The following is a 25,407-nucleotide window of genomic DNA, read 5'->3' on the forward strand; positions in this document are numbered from 1 at the left end:
AATGCCTCAACCAATTTGCTGGGAATCTGTTGGGAAGAGCATTGATAAATTACAGAATGATTTTTTTTTTTTTTTACAAATCAAAATAATAGGTAAAGAATTAGAAAAGTAATATGGAGAATTTAAGTTCAGTCTATGTGTATCACATGGAAGATCTTAGAAGATGGATGTATTCATGAGGCTCTTACATAACCCTCAGCTGGCATTGGTTGTAGTGTCAAGAAGCTTACAGCTCAGAAAGGCTGAGGACATCTACAATGCTGGAGAGCTGTTTTCTTTTGTAGTGGCGGGTGCTATTTGAATACCTAGTGAGGAGAGAATATGGCTGAGTCATTGGGAGAAGTGACCTACTCTTGATTAGTGGCAAATGAGGAAAGTTGTTGCCACTATTTTGTTTCTGCTTAGTGCGAGTGGTGCTATGGGCAGGTATGTCAGAGGAATAGTGGAAGCCTGTAGCTGCTGCTAAACTCTTCCTGATTTAAAAGCAATCTTTTGCTTCTGCCCTCAGCTGTTACAGCTGAGTCTACTTCTGTGTCAGTAAAGGCCAGACCTATAGTTTAAGGAATTTTGTTCAAAGCCCAGATTCCTATGGAGAAATATGGGAGTAATGTAAAGGAGCCTTGTAAGACAAACTGGCTAAGCGTGACAAAACCCAGAGGTAGTAAGTCATACTGTTTCCTCCACTGGGGAAAAGAGTGTATTTTTACAGGACTACTTAACTTTTGGAGTAACTGCTAGAAAGTTCTTCAGCATGAATTACTTCCAAGTCAAGACAGCCTCCAGCAACTAAGGGCTAACTTCTGTGTTGGACAGGAAGGCGGCTCAGACATGTAGTGAACTCTTTTTCTTTGTTTTTTTTCTGGTCAATTTACCAGGCTAGGTAAGGAATCTGACTGACCTAGTGGCCATTAATCAAGAGTGCAACCATTCCACTCAAGAGCAGAGCTGCTATTTGGAGGGACCTGGACAAGGCGAAGGGCTGGGGCTGACGGGAGTCTCATTGAAGCCAAGGAAAAGTGCAAGTCCAGTGGCTGGGATGGTCTCAACAGTGCGCTGGGAAAGCCTGGCTGCCTGCCTGGGGACGGCAGTCCCTTGGGGTGGACACTCGCATACAAACAATCCCGCAGCGCAGCCTGAGGCGGCCGGTGACTAAAAGCTTCTCACCAGTTTTTATTCAGCGCTCGTAACGCGCCATCACGCTATCGGTGCCCTCATACAAGGAAGACTCATCAACCTGATCGAGAGCAGCGAAGCCACCGCGACGGTGGGACCGGAGACCTGCCTGGAGCGGGAACTCGGGCTTGAGGCTTCCTCCGGGCCTGTACCGACGGGGCCTTTTCCCGTGAAGGGAGCGAGGGCAGCGGGCTGCGCCTCAGCAGGCGGCTCGTGCCTAACGGCTCCAGCCCAAAAGCCGCGTCACCTGCTCCCTCGCGCAGGCCCCGCCCCCGCGGCGGCCGCTCACGCCCTCACTTCCTGGGGCGGGCGGGTTGAACATGGCGTCGGGCTGCTGGGGCGGGCGGCGGCTTCTCCGCGCTGGGGCCGCTCTGCTCTTCGCGGCGGTGCTGGGTCCCGCCGCCTCTTCATCCCGGGCCGGCAGCCCCGGCGAGCCGCGGAGCCGTGTGCAAGTGCTGTGCGGCTCCAACTGGAGCCTGGTGTTGCAGGGCCAGTGGATGTTGGAGTTGTGAGTAGCGGCCGCTTTCCCGCCCGACTCAGAGGCACCAAGCTGGGGAGGGAGGGGAGCTTCTCTCTGCGGGGAGGCCGGATTCAGCTCGGCGCCAGCCCCGGGGAGCGGGCACGGCCGGTAGCGCCTGTCCCGATGCGGGGGAGCGCGAAGGGCCGGGCTGTACCGGCCTTCCCTCCCTGCGAAGGGAAGCGGCCGCTCACCTTCCCCGCCCCAGCAATGGCTGGCTGGGGAGGGGGGGCCAGGCAGGAAGACTTAATGCCCACTGTCCCTGCTTCCACCGAGCGTTGTCGGTCCTTGGCCTGCGGGCACAGGCTCCCCTTAACTTGAGATGGTGCCGAGCACCCCAGGGTTAAACTGGGACCTTCACTGGTTACACTTGAGCGGTGTTAGCCCAGACGGCTGGGGAATGGTGTCACTGACCTGCCTGGCATTGCTTACCCGCTTGGGACTTGCACTGCGTTCTGTGCAAGCTAGGAAAGCTGAATTTGGTAGGTAATACTTAGTGGGAGTAGGTTTCCAAAGTGGTAAGTGTTGCATAATGTCCTGATACACCCTCACTTCCAGTCTGGCTGCTTCACGGTTCTTGTTGTTTGATGCAGACGCATCGGCTTTCATTAACTTTTCAGCACTGCTGTTGCTTTATCCTGGTGACAGTTAGAGAGGTTTGCCTGTTGTGGGCTAGGGTTTCAAGTGCTTTTTACTAACTGTAGTGGTGCCACGGCTTCACTTGCGACAGGATACCATTCTTGAAACACACATGCTGTATTTCATAAGCTCACCTGCTTGTGTTTAGAAGAAAAGAGACTTGAAAGTTTTTTAAGAGAACAGTTCAAATTAGCTTAACTAGGGAGTCTGCTCCCATACCACCTGTGTTCTGTGTTGCTGTACAGCTATGAAATAGGATTTTATTGTGGTACATGTGCTGCTCCTCTGTGGAGGTCCTTGGGTTTCAACAGAGTGAAATTTTGGGTAGTCTGTTAGACAGACTAGTTTGCCAGTTAACATGGGAACTTTGCTGTCTCGTAAATGCTTACCTAGCTGCTTTAAGTTCTGGTTTAGTATTGAATTTGAGTTAACTCCAGCTTCTCTACTATGGGGAGGGACTGTCCCTTCCCTTGGGGCTTTACTGCTCAGGTTCCTGCGGGATGCCTGGTGTTAATCCCTGAATAGATGGGAGCTATCCTGGATAACTGAGAGACCCAAGGATGCGGATAATTTAGCTAAGGGCTTGTTTCCCAGGCATTTTCGTTCTCTTCCCCCTCCCTTCCCCCTTTCTATGTTCTAAACAGTGGAAAAAGAGATGATCTTGTAATGGGAGAAAATGTTGGGCACTTTTTAATTTCAGATTTGCCACTTATGTCATCTTAGTCCTGTACAGAAGCTATGGTATGAAAGTTACCTATTCATGCACCAGTTGGTCAATCTTATGGAGCAAAAAGATTGGTTATGATGACTCAAAGATTTTATTTCCAAGAGATAATATTTCAATAACTAGTGGTGCATGCCCCCAATAAAGAAAGAATAGAGGAACTGGCCGAAAACACAAGTGGGTTGGGATAGCGAACAGTTGAAATGCTTTGTGAGAATTTACTTGACTTGGAAGATTGGGCTCTGGTTTGGAGCGACAAGTAGCTGACAGTACCAATGATGGTGGTTACATTTAGTAGTAGCTAGAGTATATGTGGCTACATTGTTAAATTATTCATTTTTATTTTGTATACAGTGTTTGTGTGAAAGAAACTTAGTTCTCCATGCTACTTTCTGTGCTACATTTCTAGTGCTTTCTGCTTTGAAGTGAGAAAGAACAGTTGTCTTGAAGATGCTAACTCAAAGTCTTGAATTAGTGAGAGTTTGAGATTCCCCATCATGTCTAAATAGGAGTTGGAGTTCTAATATTGATTTCTTATGATGGGTTTTGGCTTCCACTGATTTTTATCTGGTGATCTGGAGTCCTGCATGCCTGTTTATTGATTCCTTCAATACTGCATGGCTGATCTGTTGGCAAGACTGCAGTGTCATTCATCAAAACTCAGTTGCTTGAAGAACCACATGTTTGTTTAAATGACCTTCTGGTTTTGAAGCAATACTTATTTGTTTTGGTTTTTTTAACAGCAAATATTGTTATAGGATCTCTATGACCAAAATATTTTGGTAACCTGCTTTAGATTACTGGTTTGAAGCCTTCTGCCTGGTGGGAATGGGTACTACTACTTAGATTTAATCTCAGTTTTCCTCTTTGAAGTGGTGTAGGCAAATTATTGTGTGTTACTGTTTTTGTTGTTCTCAGGTGCTCAAATAGTGACATTTAAGTCAGAAATCACTTGTTTACAGGATTTGTGGTGGAAATAAGATTTTTATTCCTTCATCTCTCCTAGCTGAAGTGTGTGTACTTAGCTGACTCTTGGTAAATATTCAGTTATTCATAGCTGGCAAAACTGCAGGCACTGGAAGCACTGCTGAATTTCATTGATAAAAGTGTTTTGGATAACTTGTGTCTCTACAAGATGTTTGCAACACTTTTTGCTTGCTGTTACTATCTCAGAGCACAGATCCTCTCTGAAGTGCTGCGAGGGTGATGCTGGAGTGAATTGTTATAATAAGGAAACCTTTTGACTTATTTCTAGTCTGTAGCTGCAAGATAATGATTTGTTAATATAAGGAGCTTTCTTTTTATCTTTATTTCTTTATTGTCTGTTAGGGAGATCGAAAACTAATTTCTGGTCTGTTTATTTAAAAGTGCAATTTGCATTTGTAAACATAGCTTGTTATAAGCTTGACTGATCTTAATTTAACATCCTCTTCTTTTTGAAGTAGATTCCAACAAACAAACAAAAAACCCAATAAACTTGTCTTTATGCCTCTGGTTACAAATTAAATTATGTAATGTGCTCCTGTTGCACCTGCAGTACTTTAGGAACATGCCCATCAGAAAAACCTCTGTTTTAGTTCCCACACAGGATGTTAAATGCTTCGGTTCCCATTTGTTTCAGCGCAGACTTGGTGCTGTGTACACCTGAAAAAGAATGTCGTCATTTTCTATTTTATTTCTAGCCAGGCAAAATTTGGGAGAAAAATGTAAGAGGAGTCATGTGGTTTTTTTCACAGTTAGCTTATCATACTAATAACATAAGCGTAGACATTATCTCATTATCATTTATCGTTAAACACTGTTCTGCTATCTAGTAGGCTAGATTATCACAAGGGTTCAGCCCTTCCACCAGCACTTCTGTCTGTAGTTTCAAGGAAATATGTTAAAAAGCTAGCTGAAAGTTCTGGTATTTACATAGTGTACTGCTTTTAAACAGTTGGCCTGAAACATCATGTAAAACTCCTGAAAAATTTAATAAATTATTTAACAATAACTGCAACTAAGTAAGCTTGGAAATTTTCTGTCACTAGAGAGAGTGTTGTCTCTTAATTACTCATCATTTTCTGGTATCCAGGCTTTTCTTTGTCTTATTCGTTAAAAAAAAAAAAACAAAACAACAAAAACCAAAATCCCACAACCCATCCCAAAAATGTGTGTGGTATGAAAATCAAGTTATCAAAATTCTGGTTTTCTTCTGAAGCTTCTGCAGCCCTTCTGACTACAGAGGAAATGCTGACTTATCTATGGACTCCTATTAAATAACCAAACATGTAGCTGACTGCTGTGCCATGCAGTGGCTGAACAGAGACTGATAACTCTGAAAGCAAAATATCCTTGGCAGCAGATGCTTTGCTATTATAGAATGGGACAAAACCACGTGCAATAATGGGACTTAATAAGCTGAAGTTCTAGAAGATTTCAAATAATTTTTCAGTGATTGATAGGCTTTCTGTTTTAGAATTTCTGCAACTTGAAAAAAAAAAGCTTGTTAATGGAAAGTTGTTGGGTTCTCTTTTTTTAATTGCAGATGGTACTCCTATCCTGCTCTTGTTTTTAAATGTTCTTGGATGTTTAAAATGCATTTTCTTGTTGATCTGTAGAACAAGAGACCTGTTAGCACTTGAACTGTTAACCTAGGAAATCATACCGTTTGTTTGGCTTGTAGTGGATCAAACCACAGTGGTATGTGGTTGCTTTTCCTATTTATTCAGGTATTGTTGGAAAAGATATGCATGTCGGGTTACTGAAGTAAATACAGCAGAACAGGCATTCATAAGGTTGATCTTGCACCCGGAAACAAATTCCCCAGAACCGTGCCTGGGTGTATTGTCGTTTCAGCAGGCTGTCTGTGATTTAAGGCATTTGAGTGAAGCTTGGCAGGAGAATGCAGGGAAGAAAGCTCTTTTGTTTGCTCTTGGAGATAGCCAGGGCTTCTGCAGCTTGTAAAAGAACTTGTTTAACTGTTGTGGAGAAACAGGCTTTGAGCTGGGAAGTCTTGTCTTTTTTGGAGGTGCTTTGGCATGCTGGATGAAACCTGATGTCAGCATCCGTATGCACTATTGTGTTATAGGTCTTGGTAGAGTGCAGTACTCCCAGTCTGAAATCAAGCAAATAGCTTGGCTTGCTGTAAGCAACACATTTTATAAATACTGTATGTCTTGGGTAGAGAAGAATTAGACTAAATAGGGAATCTCTCCTATTTTGCTGTTTCCTCTTCAGCACCTGTACCCTAAGCTGCTTCTCCTTTGTTCCTATACTTGCAACTTCCTGAAGCTGCCATCAGAATGAGTTCAGAATGGCATTTGGGTTACATCTGTTGAACACTCAGAGTTATTGATGAGTAGTGAAAAAAGCAGATAAAAGGAATCAGTTACAATAAGTTAAAAATGAGTGATTCAGTGAATTCCCTTGCCAAGCAGTTACAGGAGGGATTGGTGGCTTGGAGTTGAAAAATGTATCAGTAAATCTAGGAAAGTCATTCTAAGTTTACCGATCAACTCTAATGATACACCTGAATGCCAAGTTTGCTCAAAATGGTTTTAACAACTTCTTGTTGTGGGATTTTCTTTGGTGTTTTTTTTTTTGTTGTGGATTTTTTTGGCGGGTTTGTTTGTTTGTTTGCTGGGGTTTTTTTTAATTGTTGGTATTTGAAAGCAAAGTTTGGGCTTTTGTGCTTTATATCAGAGGTAGATACACTTTTAAAGAACTTGAAAATTTTCTCTTTGGATTACTTGCTTTGTGCCTGCTGAAGGTGGTTACAACGGGTTGGAGTAGGAACTGGAAAACACTTGGCTACTTTGAAATAGTGATGTTAGTTGCCTTATTTATAGAGGGTAGACAGTCTGTGGGGCTATTTCAATTGTAAGACTTCGTGATATGCAAGAGGTCTGATAATGCCACGGGTGAGATCTACATTGAGAAATGTGCCATACCTGCTTGCAGTGAATAACTTCAAAATGTGTAATTTATAAGAATGTGGTGTTGGCAATAAGGTGTTTAAATGTTGGAGATCAGTAAATTGCTTTTTAATGTGTAACAGGCTACTGAAAAATTTCTTTCCTTAACTAAGTGCCCAGGTCTTGATTTAAATTCCCATGAACTTTTATTTTAAGTTGAGAAGACAAGTGCTGTTTCCTTGACACACTCGAGGGGCATAGGGCACAGGGTAAAAAAGTTATCACCTAAATGTACCCCCTTGTGCAAAGGGAGAAGCTAGAGGAATAATAGCCCTTATTTGGTGGTGTTGATGAGTTGCTAATTATTTCCTGGTCTGCCTGTGGAGTATGGCAGAAAAGGTTTGGCTACATCTGCTTTTAAGTGACCTGGTCTTGGATCTTGTGACTTGAGGAAAAGTAATAGAGGCTGGTTTCACTGCACACACAAGGTTCTGCTTTCCTGCTCCATTAGACTTCATTTTATTTAATTTCCGGGGAATATAAGGATGGTAGTTGTACTGTGTATCAGCTTTTGTTCTAAAGGTTTCATTAGAAGCCCCCCTGGAAATAAAATACATCCTTAAGCTTCAGTTCTTCAGGATGCACAAAGTTTTTTGAAACTTCTGATAAGGGTGACCCAAGTGTGAAGTGTTTTACTCTTCTGTATATTACTGAAAGAGTAAGGGGAGGTATTTTAAGACTGAGATATGCACAATAAAGCTTTGACAATAGAGTGTCTTTGTTATTAGCAGGAGGCACTCCTGAATTCCTTCGTACACCCGATACTGCTTCACAAATACAGACGTTAAAGCTTCAGAAAAGTGAGGATGTTGAAGTGAAAAGCAGCGATAGCTCTTGCAAAAATCCAGTGTCTATTGCAAGTTCTTTCTTGTCTATGTGGGGACAGGGTGTTTCCTACCTGGCAAAAAGTGAATGTAATTTCAGGAATGTGAAGCAAATATTTTCAGCCTTATGGTCTGTGCCAGTGTTCAGCCTGAGTGGCTGGGTGTTGTAGTATCAGATGTGACTGTTGCCATCTTGCATCCAATGTTGTAATAAAACCCAGGAAGCCAAATCCAAAGTTTTTGTGTCAAGTTCATTGTTATGGTCTTTCGCTGCCATGCTGTGATATAGGTGGACTTTAATGCTTCTTTAAGCTAGACAAAATGCTTATAATCATATGAATATTAGCCATGTGTAGTGAATATTTCATTGAATTTCATTTACAAGAGAGGCTAATGAATGTGAAACGTAAACATAAATGTTTATATGGACCTCATTTCTATTTCAAGATCAGATAGTACCTTAACCAGGCTAAAGGTTCCATTAGACTTGAAAACCTCTTGGCGTGTGTTTCACACGTCTAGAGAAGTGAGGTTTAGAAAATGGTCGGACTTTTGCCTTGTAGAGCAACGTCAGCAGCATTATCTGATGGATGTGTGCAGTTTCTTACCTATCAGTCAAACCACTGTAATAAAATAATATTTGTTTTTAAGTACATTATCTGTCAAAGTATTATTAAAAGCCTTTGATAGGCCAGCAGTACAATGGGAAACAGCTCTGCTCGTGAGACTTTTCAGCATCTTTTTAAAAGATACTAAGGGACTGTTTCTTAGCAGGATAAGTTTTATGTACTGTTTTCAGATACTTTCAATTAAAATGCTGATAATTAAAAAAAAACAAGTGTTAGTTGTCATACTTAAATTCCAAAATTTCTAGTATAGTAAAATACAACATCTACTTTTAAATTATATCCTTTTAACTTTCAAATTAGAATATTTCCTTTATAAATACTGAGGTTTCAAAATTACTGTAGGCACTCTGAGTAAGTTTGATTCTACTTTTTCATGAAAAATTACTTAATTTATGTTCAGCCTTATTTACATGAAACATCTGTGGGTGACTGAGGAGATCTCTGCCTGCAGCCACTAAGAAAGCAAGCAATCTGGATGAGAACACGGCCAGACAGTAAGAAGTGCCCCTCTCTGAGCAGATACTAGTGCTGGCAAGCAACCTGAAGGAGTAAGGGAGTTCCCTGTAGTGGTTCCCAGTTAGCGTAGTGGTTGTGTGGGCTGTTAAGGATATTGGCCTTTGCTCATAAAGAAATTTGTTTCTGGTGTTAACGGTGGCCAAGGAGCATTGTAGTGTATGTGGAGTACTATGGGAAGTAGGGTGCCTCTACACCCTCTACTTTTGCTCTCTTTGATTTTAAACTAGCAGAAACCTGCATATATGTTTCTGCCTCTGCCCCTAGTAAACTGGGTTAAACCCTGCCAAGGTCTCTTCTCAGTTGTTAAAGGTTATGTCTCTGTATGGGGAATAGCTATGACTCAGTTACACGCTATACTTAGCTGTCCTGTGTCGCCTTAGTTGTGTATATGACAGACCACAGCACAAGTTCGATGCAGGCTTTGTGAACCAAGTTAAGGCAAAATACATAAAAACACCTAATGGGATTTTGTCAGCATTTAAGTATTATTGTTAATTATTATGTCCTTTCATATTAATTAGCTGTTCTGTCTCCATGTTGATGTTATCAATAACAGCTGCAGACTTGGTTTGATTATTCCAGTTGGTAGTATAGAAAATTCAGCTCTTGAAACATGCTTTCTATTTTGCTGAAATTAATTCTGAGGAAAAAAAACAAGACTTGAGCAAGGGAGTTTGAGTAATAGGAATTTGATCTGCACTCCTAAATCTCTGAAGAGTTCTATCAAAAAGAGCAATCTTGGGTGTATTGAGTAGTGGGCTAAGGCAAATGTAACTTCTATAAGTTTGGAGGTATCAGAAGTCAATGCAAAATGTTACGTTGAGACATAATGCTATGTTGAGACATATTGCTTCAGAGGGCAGCCTGGCTTCAATAATTCAAATAGCTGCCATGGAAATGGATTTATTTCATATGTAAATAGAACAGATCACGAGTGGTGAGGGGTTTGGATATGAAGTTCTCAAATTTGTGGAGACTGATTATTTGTTTGAATAACATGAGGAGCAACATAGGAATTGATACACAACTACTTGATTATCTTATTCTGTGGACTTGATTAAGCAAAATGTAGGTTATTCTCCTGTGTGATTGATGTGTTTATATTGTCTACAGCAAATCAATTTGAATGTCTATAAATGTAAGACTATTAAAGTATTTAACCTGTCTTCCTCCTTTAGTTATGCTCCTTGGTGTCCAGCTTGTCAGCAGATTGAATTGACGTGGGAGAGTTTCGCAAAGGAAAGCGAACGTCTTGATATCACTGTGGGAAAGGTGGATGTCACTCAAGAACCAGGTACAGTATGAAATAGACTGTTCTAATAACAGGAATTATTTGGTATAAATACAACTTAGTATCTGGGAGTGTGCTTTATTTTACTGGCGTACGTGGGATACTGGTCAAATCAGAAGAGACGTTTCTATTTCAAAATAACCTTATCCACTTTCTATTTCTCTGTCTAGTTCATACCTGTGAGCTGAAGTTTGTAAACTCAATTTGAAGGATTAAAGAATTGGGGGAGTGATCTGGTTTAATGCTGTATTAGAAGGGGCTTATTCTCTATTTTAATCTACCTCACTGAAAGCTGTTGCCTGTCTCATTCCTCTCCTGCAAACTGTCTCCAGAGGAATCCTGTGCTGTAGCCTCCAGTTACCAAGAGTTTCAGGGTGTGGTAGCATTACCACAGTGTGAGTCTGCTTTAATAAATTCCTAACTATTTCCATGATGGTGCTGGTTTATTGTTTTGTGTGCTTGCAGCAGTGCTTTAAAGAACAGAAGTTACTGGTTTCTGCTGGTGATGCATGTATTCAAATGTGCTCACAAGAAGGGTTTCCTAAATATCCACAGAAGAACAAATACAATCTTACTTATTCCTGTAGTGACTCCCTTTAAGGTTTTAAATGTGTGTCTCTGTAAGCAGTACCAATATTTTTTAAACCTCTGTATCTCATGGGAATGCTTCGTGCTTGCTTTGGCTTTGAGGGGATACAAGATTTTATCACCAGTATCAAAACATTGACGGAGTTAGGAAGAGACGTTGCTAGGATAAAAAGGCTAAGATTTACTGGTTTATTTTTTTCCTTTATAAAGCATGTGGAGAATATGTCCATTTTATTATTTGAAAGCGTACTTGAACAAGTAAGCCTTATCAAGTTTATAAGAGGAGGGAAATTACTTAAACTCTGGTCTCAGAGCAATCTAAGTTCACAAGAAAAAGTTAGCTGTTCTAGACTTTGTGTAAGTCAATGTTTTGTTAAAAGTTTAGAAGTATACAAAATCTCTGATGCCAAGGACTCTCCTTTGGTGCATGTACTAATCACTAACAGTTTATTAAACAGATGAGTTGGAATGTTAATTTTTTTTCATAGTCAGCTTCTACACATGAACAAAGTAGTGGTTACTCTGGACTTAAGGCTGCAAATGGGGATCCATTATAATCCTATCTTGTTATTTTCTCCCAATTAGTCAGGGATTCTTTTGTTTATGCAGTATTCAAATAAAAGGATTTCTGTCTTCATTGTGGCATTTGGATATGGCTGTAACTTAAGAATGCACTTTCACGATGAGGCTGTAAAAGTAAAATACTTGAACTCTTAAATTACTCTTCCTGGTAAAGAACCTGTCTGGAAGTATTGGGACCTAAAGAGGTCAGGTACTTGATACTTTTTCTTTAGATCTAAATTTCTGACTGCTGATTTGTTAGACGGTGTATATGACTTTTAATCAGAAGTTCATTAAATAATTGAGTTTCTGATGTTCCTGAGAGTATTGACCTCTGGAGGTGTTTTGACTTCTGCAAGTCTTGATGAATTTGCACCAAATCATGCATAATGTACCTGCAATATCCAGTTTAGCACAAAGCATGAAAACTGCAGCCACTTCAGCCTGGAGAAGAAAAGGCTCAGGGGACACCTTATTGCAGCCTTCCAGTACCTGAAGGGGCCTACAAGGAAGCTAGAAAGGGACTTTGTAGAAGAGCATGTAGTGATAGGATGAGGAGGAATGGTTTTAAATTGGAAGGGGATAGATTTAGATTGGATACTAGAAAGAAATTCTTTGCTCTGAGGGTGGTGAACACTGGAACAGGCTGTCAAGGGAGGTGATATCTGCCCCTTCCCTAGAAGTGTTCAAGGTCAGGTTGGATGGGGCCTTGAGCAGGCTGGTCTAGTGTGAGGTGTCCCTGCCTGTGGCAAGGGGGTTGGAACCTGATGATTTTTAATGTCCCTTCCAGCCCTCACCATTCTATGATTCTAAAACTAATGGATACTCAGACTGGAAAACAAAGATTTAGTGCAGATTTGACCTTCAGTGCTGATATAATTTTGAAGGTATACGAGCTCCTCTGGAAGCTTTCCAAGGTTTCTGAGATTTTTACTTTAGGCTTATGTTTCAGCTTTTTGCTTGCTGTGTTTAAATGCTCTTGTCTCCTGTCCTTGCTTGCACAATGGTATCTTAATTAGCTTTGGTTATGTAACCCTTCATCAAATTGTAAGTGGTCAAAATGCATTAGATTAGGGGAAAACTAGATGAGTGCTGAGTTGTGTAAAATTGCACTTCCAAAACCTGCAAGAGAAAGTAGCCATTCATGGGGCTTAATTACAGCAGATACCCAAAGAATAAAACCACCAGGTCCTTAATGGATTTACAGCATATGTCAATCACTTGATGTACTGGTTTAAAGTGCTTGTTCTTTCCTTGTCTATTGAAAGATTCAGTGTTTCAAGAGCAAGTAATGGAGACACTCTTGGTCTCCAAGTTCTGTGGTGCCTTTCTTAAGCTCCCAATCACAATGTTTACTTGTGATTTACAACAAGACTTCTTTGGTCTTCTGTAATCTTTGAGTACTTGTTTGATGAAAGCAGCTTTATTTTTAGATGGAATCTGTATTGTGTCTGTGTGCAAATACTGAAGATTTATTCATATTCTTGATTATCTATTGACTTTATAATGGCCATAAGTTGGTTTTTGATTTAGAAAAACAGGTGCTTAACTGTATTTCAAGTTAAAACTACAGTCTGGTTCAAGTTTGTATGCAACATGCACCAAAACAATTAATTGTCTGTTCCTAGCTTTTTGTAGCTGGCTCACATTTGACTTTACTAATTTAAGGCTGTGCCTTAGATGAAAAGCAAACCTCCAACTGCAGTTTTGGGGATGCTTAGGTGCTTTTTGGCAACAGATGTAATATTTTATGATAATAAATAATATTATATGTCAGTATTCATTCTGAGATGGTTGGTGATTGTTTTAAGATAGGTTACTGTTAAGAGATTTAAGCTATTTTGTTTTCTTTTTGACTAGTTTTTGTAAGAACTTCAGAGGGTCTTTCAGTGTTCACATGACTTTCTCTGCTTTTAGACCTGGGATGTTCTTTATGGCTCTCTACTTGTGTTTTCATGTGTAGCTGTACTTTATGCTTGATTAATTCTACTGTTACACTTGTTTTGTTTACTTTATATCTCCCCGTGTTGACACAACTTTTATCTGTGTGTTTCGCTTTCAACCACCCTGCTTCTCATTGGCAGTAAAGATAACCAAAAAGTTGGTGTGAAGAAGACTTCCTTTTTGGAACTTTGAAGATGCTTGCCTTTGATTTGATTTAAACATCTTCAAAAAACCTGCCAGAGAACAGGGAAAAAAAACAACTCACAACCCCTTTTTGCCTATTTCATAGGGGAATTCACACTAAGAAAAGCATTATTACTGAAACTTTTTTAAACACCTGGGTTAGTTCAGTATGGCCCAAACTCTCCATATTTTTCCATGGCTGTTTGTTTTATTGAAAGCTGAATAAGGACTTAGTTTCACAGAAGATTTTTGCAGAACTTTATAAGAGGAAAAGTTAAATAGCTTTACATTGGTACTTTATGTTAATGGCCATCACTAGCTACAGAAATGTAGCCCTTGCTCATGGAGCTAGCCTGCATATCTAGGGGTTGATAACCTCTAAAGTCTGCTCTGTATTTTTTCCAAGACAGACTGCATTGATAGCATGTTTTTAGTTTCTGCAGTCTTTAAGTTGGATGTGTTGAACAGTAAGTAGCAAGCACTCACCAGAGTGCTTAGTAATACAGGTTTTCCAATTGTCAGGAGGTGGTAGTGTTAACTAGACCAGACTTTCCACAAAGTTGGGAGCAGGGAGAGTGTGATACTTACACCTGACAACTTAGCTAGCTTGGTCTTACGAGATGTTGGGGAGCTTTTTGCTTCACAGCTGACTCTTTTGCAATGAAGCTGTACACTGGGAGATCTTCATTGGTGTACCTAACACAGCAGTGAAGCTGGAAGCACCTGTACGTTTTACTCTGTAGCACTACTGAGTGCAAGGCTGAAGAACTCCACACACTTCCTGCCCCACAAGCTGCTTTTTGATGGTTTAGATAATTTCTCTGTCCTGTGAGTTGCATTATGTTGACACGGTTGATGCTATGAAAAGCGAAAATCAAAACTCAGTAGCTTTGGTGACTATTAAGCAGGTATCCTTTATTGCAGTGCTGGGCAGCACAGGGGATTGCTCCTCTGACTGCACAACGTAAAGGGTCAGTTGCAGAGCTTTTATACAAAGCATATATGAGTATTTATAAAATATTCATAGGGTTTCCAAGGAATGGTTAATTTTTCCATTATGAGAACTCATTATCATTGACCCCTCATGCACATTATGGTGGGTTTGGTGAGCTTCAGAGACTTTTGGTGGCCATTTACTTCATTTACCTCTCTTCCTTACATGTCCTTTTGGTGAGTTTTAGGCTTTTGCCTTGCTAACAAAGTCATGGAGCTGGTTCTGCAGACTTGAGGCACCCTCCTGTTGTTTCTCTCTCTTCCTCTTTATCACTCTCTTCTCAGAGATAAGTTGTTTCTCTTGAGCTTTCACAGTGCACACAGCGCGAACATTGCGGTCCTTTAGGTGGAACTTTGCACATCCTTTACTTAGTTCCTACCTGACTGACTAATATTTATCATGTTCCTGCTTCACTGTCTAGGGCTGTACTTGGAAAAGATTATTATGTATTTGCCAGTCAGTGAAGTATGCACTTTGAGTGTGGGGATCAATTACAGTCAGCCTCTTTAAGCCCTACTTCAGCCTTTGTTTGTCCTTTCTGCTGCCCTATGTCAATACTCAAGAAGTTGATGTGACTCACCTGTCTGGATAGTGAGAAAATTATTCTCATGGCTTAAACTTGTAATATTTTACAAAAGTGAACGCTGAGACATTCCAAACTTTATTATCAATTTGTTAGCATACCATCTGTGTTTACCTGGAGAGGAATGATCTAGGATAAGAACCTAGAAGCTTCCAAGCCAGTCATGCTACAGTTGTGTTTGAGGGAGATTGAGCCTTTCTGTAGGATATAAGAGCAATCTGGTGGTGCAGTTATGTGGATTGCTTGGAAGAAGCAAACAAATATGAAGATTATTTTTCTTTTAATGAGTTGAAGTAACTGAGATCTGAAATGTGTCACTCAAAATCATGTAAAATCAGCTAGAGGATGAATTAAAATCAGGGGCCAGTGTGTGTAAGCTACTGTCATAGCTGTCACTGTTAATGGCCCAACATTCTAGATGAAACAAATGGATGAGACTGCACAGACATAAGCACACAGCATACTGGAATATTGAATATATGTGGCTCTTCTTTCTCTTGGTTGGAGGGGCACACTGCCAGTCTGGCTGAAAAAACTTCAGCGCTGTGCAAATATTGATTAGTTAAATCTATGTAGAAAAATTACCGTGTAATAAACATTCTTCAAGGTAAGCATTTTTCTCTTGTCAACAGTATTTAGTATTTGTTACTGTTTGTAGCATTTCCAAAGACAAACTGTCAACCTGTATTTACAAACCAGTGGTAAAAGCTGTGCAGTCTGCTGCTTTCTAGTCTACGAATACAGATCTGTAGGTATTTATAAATAAGCAAAACTGAAATTTCTCAGCATTCTGATTTAACTGTTTGATGTGGTTTTGTCTTCCCTTTCTAGGCTTGAGTGGTCGGTTCTTTGTCACAACACTTCCTACAATTTACCAGTAAGTGGGTCATAGTAGAAAGAGTTGCCTGTTTCAGTACATGGTTCTTTTTTTCCTGTCCTGTTTGAACAGTGAAATGAAAGATGTAACGAGCAACAGGCTTATTTCACTTTTGTTAAGTTCTAAAACATTTCTCAGGAGCTCAGTGCAGTTAATGAACATGAAGTATGTATTTTTAACTTACCATGGAAGGCTCTCCTATAGACAGTTTTGTACCTAGATGAAAGTGATGCTTTTTCAGTCTGGAAACATTTAATAGCATTTGTGAAAATTAGTGCAAGCTTGCACTATTGGCTTCTAAAAACCTGACTATACATGAGCAGACACGCTTGCCCTTATAGAATTGCCACTAAAATGTTTCATTTGAATAATTGACTGCATAGGTCACATGTAAAACAGTACAGAAATTTCCCACAGCTTGTTGTGCTGCTTCTCTTACTGCTAGAATTCTGTATCTGTGGTCTCAGTGCCAGTATGTGGCTGTTGACTCCTACTTGTCACTTGTTTTAAACTGTAACTCTGCAACAGAGCTAAAAATGATGGAATGCAAACTTCTTTTTTTAGTTCAGGTTGTTTTGAGCTTTCACTGTATTGATAAAGCCCTCACCTGAGGCTTTTCTTGAGTTTAAGTGGCTTTACGAAGTTCTGTTAATACTGTTAAAAACAGGTTAGAAAAGATGTTTACCGTATCTCTTCTCTGATTAAAAAAGATGTCATCCTTTAAAAACTGAACCCTGTGAACTGAGCTGAGCATGTATGTGTACACACATATATATCCACACTCTTAGTTTTGCTGTATTTAAAAACTATTTTTGTATTTGCTGTTGTGTGCATCAATATTAATTGAAGAGTAGTAGGTTAGTAAATGGTAATAGCTTATGTTGTTTAAAAACTGAAACTTATCGTGGATTACGGTTTTTAAACAATGAAAATGCTTAGGTGTTTAACTTTCTGAGCAAATAAAATCTATAAATGTACATGGCTCTTTTGGGTTTTGGGGTTTTTTTTTACACTTTAATGGATATTAAAGTTAATGATGGATATTTAATGTTAATGTATATTTTTGGTTTTTAGTGCAAATGACGGAGTGTTTCGCAGATACCGAGGCTCACGGACATTGGAAGATCTTCAAGGCTATGTTTTGGAGAGAAAATGGGAAGCTGTGGAGCCTGTAGCAGGATGGAAGTCTCCATCTTCTATAATGTAACGCTTTGTTTTTACTAACAAGAACTGTGTTTTATAGCTCATTCATTAAGGGTGCTGTGTTGACAGCTTAGACATAAGGCCTTTATTCCTTAGACAAGTAGGTTTTGCAGAAGCCATTTGTATTGACAGCCTACTTTCCAGTTTCTCACCTTTAACAGCAGTTTATTTTCTGCACTTGCTTTTGTTTGTCTACTGAGGCCCTTTTGTATCTTCTTTGAAAATACATAAAGAAAAAAGTACACTCATTGAGCATTATTTGTCAGTTGCAATATCTGCTGAGTTCAGAGACCAAATGCATGTTTATGCATATTATTACTTCATGACTTATAGCTATGTTTATTGTTTATTTGTTTAAAAGGAAGACACATGCTCTCCTTTGGAACAAGAAGCAGGGTAGTGCTTTATGCAGTGTATCAGCATTTGCTTTCAGAGCATTGCATTTGCTTTGAAGTAGCCCAGAATGCTTGCATGACGTAAAGGATGAATTGAAGATGTGAATGGCCTGCTTTTCATTCTGGCTAAAGCTTTTACGTGTAAGTTCGTGTCAGATTCAGCAGGTGTCCTTGTTTTATATCTGAGAATGAGGAAGAGGTCTATGGTATTTAGTAGTGGGGAGAGGAGTTGTGGGTCTGAAAATTGGCATTTCTTAATCATGCTCAAATGTCATCTTTCAAGTCGCTGTTGCGATGCTTTGCACCAAACTGGCTTAAGTCCACATGATACAGAGAACACTGCATTTATTTGCAGTAGCCTCATTCTGACAGTCACTAGGGGCTGAAGGGCATTGCAAGTGTGTGGATAGAATCTTTTTCTGGTTTCTGGACAGTTTGCTGCATATCGACTGTCTGTCTTAGAAACTGCTCCTTTTCTTTGTTTTTTAGGATGCATGGAATGGCAGGGCTATTTCACCTCTCTGGATGGATCAGGGTAAGTAACCCTGCAGTAGTGTTTCTCATACAGAGTCTTTATGCTTGGAATAATATTCTGTTTAAAAGTTGTTCTGGTTTAAATCCAGCCAGCATATAAGCACCACACAGCTGCTTGCCCACTTCCCCCCTAGTGGGATCAGGGAGAGAATGAGAATAGTAGAAGTGAGAAAACTCATGGGTTGAGATAAAGGCAGTTTAATGAGCAAAGTAAACCAAGGAGTTAATTCACTTCCTGTGTGCAGGCAGCTGTTCAGCTGTCTCCAGGAAAGGAGAACTTGGTCATGTGTAACAGCTACTTGGGAAGACAAGTGCTGTTACTTCAAATGTGTGTATCTGTCCCTTCCCTTTCCTTTTCCTCTCCCTAACATTATATGGTGAACATAATGTCATATGTTATAGAATATCCTTTTGGTCAGTTGGGGTCAGCAGTCACAGCTGTGTCCCCTCCTAGCTTCTCATGTGCTCACAGCCTATTTGCTGGTGGGATGGTGTGAGAAGCAGAAAAGGCCTTGGCTCTGTGTAAGCACTTCTCAACAATAACAAAAACACCCCTGTATTCTCTACACTGTTTTCAGCACAGACCCAAAATACAGCCCCATACAAGCTACTATGAAGAAAATCATCCCAGCCAAAACCAGCACAGAACTCAAAACCAAACTGAATGTTTTTATTCTCCTTTTGAGACTTAAATTTTCATTACACTGGATGTGTAGTACCTTTGCACTATAAATTTTGTAGTAATATTAGTCTATGCAAAAAATGTCAGTCTGATTGTAAAGATTATCATCAATGCTGAAAACACTTGCTGTTCTTGCTATCTTTGTATAGTTAAAATATGATTTCAGAGTGTGCTAACATGATAAATTATCTTTTTGAGAGCTGCTGCAAAAACAGTTGCAAACATCAGGAATCATAGAATCACAGAAACATAGGGGTTGGAAGGGACCTCGAGAGATCATCAGGTCCACCCCCCCTGCCAGAGCAGCTCCCTAGCTCATATCACCCAGGCATCCAGACGGGTCTTGAATATCTCCAGAGATGGAGACTCCACACCTCCCTGGGCAGCCTGTCCCAGGGCTCTGTCACCCTCACTGTGAAAAAGTTCTTCCGCATGTTGGTGCGGAACTTCCTGTGCTCCAAATTGCAGCCATTGCTCCTTGTCCTGTCTCCACAGACCATTGAAAGGGGGGTGACCATTTCCCCCTACATCCCATACTTCAGATATTTATAAACATTAGTTAGGTCCCCCCTTAGTCTTCTTTTCTCTAGGCTGAACAGTCCCAGCTCACTCAGCCTTTCCTCATAGGGGAGATGCTTCAGGCCCTTAATCATCTTCCCAGCCTCCTGGACTCTCTCCAGGAGATCCCTGTCTTTTTTATACCAGGGAGCCCAGAACTGGACACAATACTCCATGTGAGGCCTGACCAGGGCAGAGTAGAGGGGGAGGATCACCTCCTTCGACCTGCTGGCCACACTCTTCCTGATGCACCCCAGGATCCCGCTGGCTGTCTTAGCCACCAGGGCACACTGCTGGCTCATGGCCAACCTGTCATCAACCAGGACCCCCATGTCCTTCTCCACAGAGCTCTTCTCCAGCAGGTCATCCCCCAGCCTGTACATTTAGCATCTACTAGGTTCTCTCACTTAATACTATTCTTAAAGATTATATCCAGGTTCCTTTTCAGCGTTGTAAATCATGCTCTTTTGTGGTTTGTTTGCATCCAGTACAGGAGAAGAAAGGGTTTTATCCTTCGATAAGGACTTCTGCATCTGGATTTCAAACTGTCACCATCATTCATGTAGGAACACAACAAATTTTGACAGTAGAGTAATTATAAGAAGGAGAAATGTTTAGTTTTCACTGAAGTATGCTTTGAGCTTAAAATATTTCAAGATGCTTTCATTTGTGAGCTATCAAATTTTTTTCCCATGGCATGCAGATGCTGAAAATTTTTAGACCTTTCCAATTTTCATTGGGAAACATACTCTTCCATAAACTCTTCAACTGTAGCCAAGATTAAGAGACTGCATTTGACTGTAGCAAGATGCCTTTGTAGCAGGTTACAGTATTAAATGTTGTTGAGAGTGTGAAAAGAGCTTGTCCACTTCTAGTAGGCATCTAACTAATCCAGACTCAAACAAAACTTTCTATTACTAGATTTCCTGTGTAAGCCATCTCTGAATCTTTCTTTCACTGTCTTTTCACTGGCATTACTCTTCCAGATTGATGTATAATGATGTTGTCTCTGTCTAGTTTCCTTCATGAAAGATTAAATGCTCTGGGAAGAATTCTGTAATGTGCTTTCTGCTCTGAATGTTTCAGCCGTACATTTCCTCACTCTTCTTACTCTGTTGTCCTTGCATATGCTTTAATAAATGTTGGAAGCATCTGGCATTACAAAAAACAAACAGCACCCTGGATTTTCAATATTTAAACTTTTGTACATGTTGATTGTGGTTTGTTTTCTAAGTGGATACACTCTTGGATGAGATGTATTGACATTATTTACTTCCTACCGGACTATCTGACTTGGTTGTGATGGTTGGTTCACTCAACTGACTTTGTAGGTTTGAATAACAGACTGAAGTTTCCAAGAAATCTTCAAAATTGTACTTGGATTATTCTCTTTAAATTTGTAAGTTTAATCACTTAATGTCTACTTAGAATGGGTGACTCCTTTTCAGAACTAAAGAGCTTGAGTAAGAACTAAATAGCTCTATTTTAGTTCATGAATGAAATCCCAAATTTAAGTACATATTTTTATCTTGTGCCACTTTTAAATGCCTACCACTCTTGCTTTCCAGATGTAATTATAGGGCTAAAACTCTACATAAGGTGACGTTTTCCCACTTCATGATGTGCTTGTGAAGGGAATATAGAAGGATACTTGTTTTTAACCCGTCTGGGATGCTTTTTTGACTCCGAAATGTTTTAAGTTCTAAGTTACCTTTTCTAAATAATTAGCTTCATAGACATCGATTGGTGCTGTGACTGTTATCAGGGATGCTCACTGTATGATCTCCTTCCTACACAGAGGCTGTAAGAACAAGCATACAGATTCATGCTGTGGGTTCATGCAGCTCAATAGTCTGTCTCTAACAGTTTCCACCTTCCTGCAGAAAAGAGGGATCAAGAATGTTGTGATACTTTCCTATACACTTGAAGGCTTCCTCATAGGTTTATCCGCAGTAACATTGTGTATGGCATCTCTAATGCCTTAATTCACTTTAGGAAGAAGGAATCAATTTGCATCCTTTGCTTAAAAAGCCTTTAATGTGAACAGCTATTATAGTACAATATTTAAAAATGACTAGGGCTTTGAGAGTGAAGACTTGAGTATAAATACTGTTAAATGAAAAGTCTTAATTAGGTATCAATTTATGTAGTGGTGACAGCAGTATAAATTGTAAGTGGAGCTAGGTATGAGGTTATAAAATATCTTTTTCTCATTTCCAGCAAATTCATAGCTACCTCACTGGCACTCTTGGAATTCACGTTTGGATTTCTTATGCAGTCTTCATCTTGGCTACTTTGTTGATTGGCCTGTTCCTGGGTTTGGTAAGACAGCATATTAATTTTTCTCAGTTACCTAGAGTTTTTTCTATGTCTTAATTTGTGGAAATTGAATGAACTTAACTGATAAGATATTCAGAAGTACTTTATTGATGTATCTCTTTTCTCTGTTACCTAGTCATGGGCTGCATAGGAATTGTTCAGAGCTGTGCCAGGGGAGTTTAAACTGAACTTTGGCAAGCATTTCTTCACCAAGAGGGTGGTCAGACACAGGACCAGGCTTCCTAGAGAGGTGGTCAATGCCGTTGACTATTGGACTAGGTGATCATTGTAGGTCCCTTCCAACTGAAATAGTCTATTCTAATCTCTTCCGTTAAAATTCTGCAGTGTCCAGCATACTTCTGGTAAAGGTTAATACTGGTTCACTCTAATCTTTTTATGAAATTCATGCTTCAATTTTAGTTTTAGTCCATCCACTAAACAAGTGATTTTTGTATTGGTGTTTTATAGTCATGACTTCTGTATTGATGGATTGAATATGTGTGTGTGGTCAGAACTGTGTAAAGACTCCAACTTTGGAAAAAACAGGCTTTGTGGGGAGGGGTTTTTTTTTATGAACTAGAGTGGGATTGTGTTTGTGGGAGTTAGCAATGTAAGCATGCTGCTGCACTGTTCCTTGAAAGAATGAAAGTATTTTTTTAAAGGCTTTGAAGATTTGGGGGTTTAATTAATTTACTCTATTCCAGGGCATAGCTTTATGGTTACATCTTGGTTTTAATAAAATCTGACTTCACTTCTTTCTCCCCTGTGATCTTTTGGTTTGACTTCTCATTAGTAAGTGAAAAATCTGACCTGTGTGTTGCTAACCAGAGCTGGTGCATTCATGTATCAATCTCCAAAACACCAGGAAGGTAATTTGAACTAATTTGTTAGCCATATTTGCAAATGTTGAGGACCATATCCTGAGCCCTATGTTGTTTCATCAATGGAAACAGTTCAAAGCTGCTTTACCTGTGGAGCTGGGATTATTTCCTCTTGGAATATTTGAATGATGTGCTTCCAATATCAATATTATATGAGAAACTGAGCTAGGAAAGGAGATACAGATGGAAATAGAAGTCCTTACAGACTAGTTGCTCGGCCTGTAAGTGCGTTCCCAACTGCAAACCCAGTTTAAAACATCTATCCTGATAAACTGGTTTAATTAGTTGTGAAACTGCTAATTAAATTGAATTGAATAACATCCCAAAACATAGAAAATCTTGACCAAGAAGGCTGCCCAAGTTTTAGATAAATAAAAATTCCTCAACTCTGTTCTGTGTGTCTCTTCTTCAAATACAGGCCATTTCAATACTGAATAAATTTAGGGAAGTAGGAGGCAGAAAACTTGGAGTGGAAAGCAGAGAACGTTCATTGGTATACTCTGAGAACACACGTTTTTGGGTGTTTTTATTTAGGTCCTTAGGACAGCTCTTATCTCTGAGCAAGATAATATAATTTTCTTAAATTTTATTGCATGTCTAGCTAAAAAGGATGAACAGAAAAATCCTTATTAGCGCTGGGATGGATGGTTTGGTAATGCCTCCTTTGTATGTTTTTTTCTTTACACAGCTACTGGTTTTGATTTCAGACTGCCTTTGCCCTTCCAAGTCAAGATACAGAGCTGAAGCATGTGGTAAGAACCCTTAAGTGGTTGAGATAATGTAGGTTTAAATGTACACTTATAGGAGGGAGAACTTTGATGTGAACCAATGTCAAGAAGTTTTATGCGAACCAACTGTTTTATGCGAACAGTTACAAAGATTGGTATGTTGGGCTCAAAAATACTGATGTGAAAGGATCCACCTGGAGGACAGCAAAGCAGACAAAGAAACCACAACCCAAAACTAGAAGTCATTTGTTCTGGTTTCCACAACTGTGAAGAGGCTAAATGCATTCTAATTGAGGAAGTCTTGGAGTAAGATACTGGTAGTTGTGTATTTTATGCAGGTGCATATTCACTAAACCTATTGCTTAAAGAACTTGCTTTGGCAGGGCATTCTGCATCCTAATATGCACTGTGTATTGCATCAGTAAACACAATATTCTGAACCTGTAAAATTCTTTGTGCTTTGTGGTTGGGGAAAGGATGAGATAGGGAAATAATTTAATTATTTAATTAATCTAAAAGACTGCAAGTGTGGAGATAGGGTGTTGCATGTCCTTCAGGTAAGAGAAAATGTACCTCTTCCTGATCTTCAGTGAGAAGGCTTCTGAATGGTATTCTGCTTTCTATAAACATGGGCGGCAAAACCTTGCACATGAAATAGTCTCTTGTCAGCACCAGATGTGCATTAAGCTCCAGAACAGCTTTTGATACATTTGCACTATTAAGTGGAGTCAAAACTTAACTCTAATTAAAAATTTAATTTTTTTGTGTACATTTGTGTGTATTGGTTTGCTGTTGAAGATGAAGATGCATCTGGGACACTTGCCAATAAAACTTTAGCCAAATCCAGAATTCATAAGTGTGCAAAATTACAATCTTCAAAGATGGTCATTGCTCTCAAAAGAAATGCACCTATGTGTACCGTGCAGTATGCTCTCCAGCTGGCTGGTTGACCATTGTTCCCTGACAGACCTTACTAGTATCTTTTCACTTTCCCAGTGATTTGTTTGGTAACGATACCCCCTCAAGGAGCCAAGTAAGATTGATCTGTCCCTAGTTTGTAACTTTGTGTCAGAAAACAAAAGATCTGCTCCCAATATGCAAGAAAAACACATGGAAATGGAGGAGAAATACTAGTGAAGATTTATTGAAATAATGAAAAAAAAGGGGAAATAGTCTAATACAAATTTTCAATAACGTTTATTAGTATTTCCAAGTACTTACATGATGATGTGACTGTGAAAGACATAATTCTGAGATTCAGCCTGACTTCAGTGTTTGAAACTCTCTTTTTGTTTAGAAGAAGCGATTACAAAGGATAATGTGGAGAATGCAGCATTAGAAGAGCCGGAGGAGGCTGCAGAGCTTTCTGCAGATGATGCGGAAGAGACTGCAGATGTAAAAGATCTCTCAGATGGAGAAGATGCAGCAAATTCAAGTGCTGATGACTCAGAGGAGGATTTAGCACTTGGAAAAGAATCAGGGGAAGAGGAAATGGAAGACTTAAGTGAACAACCTTTAGCTGATTCAGAGACTGAAAGCTCAGTAAGACAGCGTAGAAGTCAGGTGGCCAGTAATGGACAATAGTTCTTTTGGTGGTGGATTTCATATGTTTGGACCAAAGAAGTATCAGACCCTGTGTCTGAAACTAAAGCTTACACTTGATTTGTTGTTTGTGTTTACGTAAAAGCTCTGTGCTGTCAGCAGGCTTCTTTTTTAACCTAATACTTGCTCATGGGGTTTGTTTTATAAGTATGTCTGCTGTACATTGTGTAACTTTAGCCATGACAATCAAATTAAGTGTATCTTCTCTAAAATAAGTATATTTTATCTGTTGGAAGTCTTCTGAGATAGATTGTGTGTTAGTCTCACTTCCCATGCTATAAAATGGTCATGTGTGCTTGTGTTCCATTAAGTATTGACCTGAGGAATCAGGCCTTTTTACAGGACTGACTCTTCTGTCTGAAAGCCTATTGTTTTCAAATGTCACAGAAAGCACCAGATAAGTGATACAGTAGTGAAAGAAGGCACCTTACTAGTCTTCTAGTAAAAGTGCTGTGTGTGATGGGCTTATGTTTATCACATTCAACTGAAGCACCTTTCATTTTAAT

General features: G+C 39.8%; 1 protein-coding gene and 1 pseudogene across 2 annotated transcripts in view; both read left to right on the plus strand.

Annotated features, from left to right (window-relative positions):
* Window positions 1-1,305, plus strand: part of LOC311189471 (trimethyllysine dioxygenase, mitochondrial-like) — a 31,130-nt pseudogene extending 29,825 nt beyond the window's left edge. The window contains exon 3 of the transcript in view: window positions 1,179-1,305. The product of the transcript in view is annotated as a trimethyllysine dioxygenase, mitochondrial-like (transcript). The remainder of the gene's footprint in view (window positions 1-1,178) is intronic.
* Window positions 1,306-1,493: 188 nt separating this feature from the next.
* Window positions 1,494-24,883, plus strand: TMX4 (thioredoxin related transmembrane protein 4; the record flags this gene model as incomplete). Its single annotated transcript, XM_084261135.1, has 8 exons — window positions 1,494-1,681; window positions 10,157-10,272; window positions 15,954-15,999; window positions 17,074-17,202; window positions 18,087-18,132; window positions 21,592-21,693; window positions 23,260-23,323; window positions 24,597-24,883. The coding sequence occupies 8 exons, from the start codon at window positions 1,494-1,496 to the stop codon at window positions 24,881-24,883; spliced, it is 978 nt and encodes a 325-aa protein (XP_084117261.1).
* Between the last annotated feature and the right edge of the window lie 524 nt (window positions 24,884-25,407).

Source organism: Gallinula chloropus (assembly GCF_964237585.1).
Source record: "Gallinula chloropus genome assembly, chromosome: 3".
Lineage (NCBI taxonomy): Eukaryota > Metazoa > Chordata > Aves > Gruiformes > Rallidae > Gallinula > Gallinula chloropus.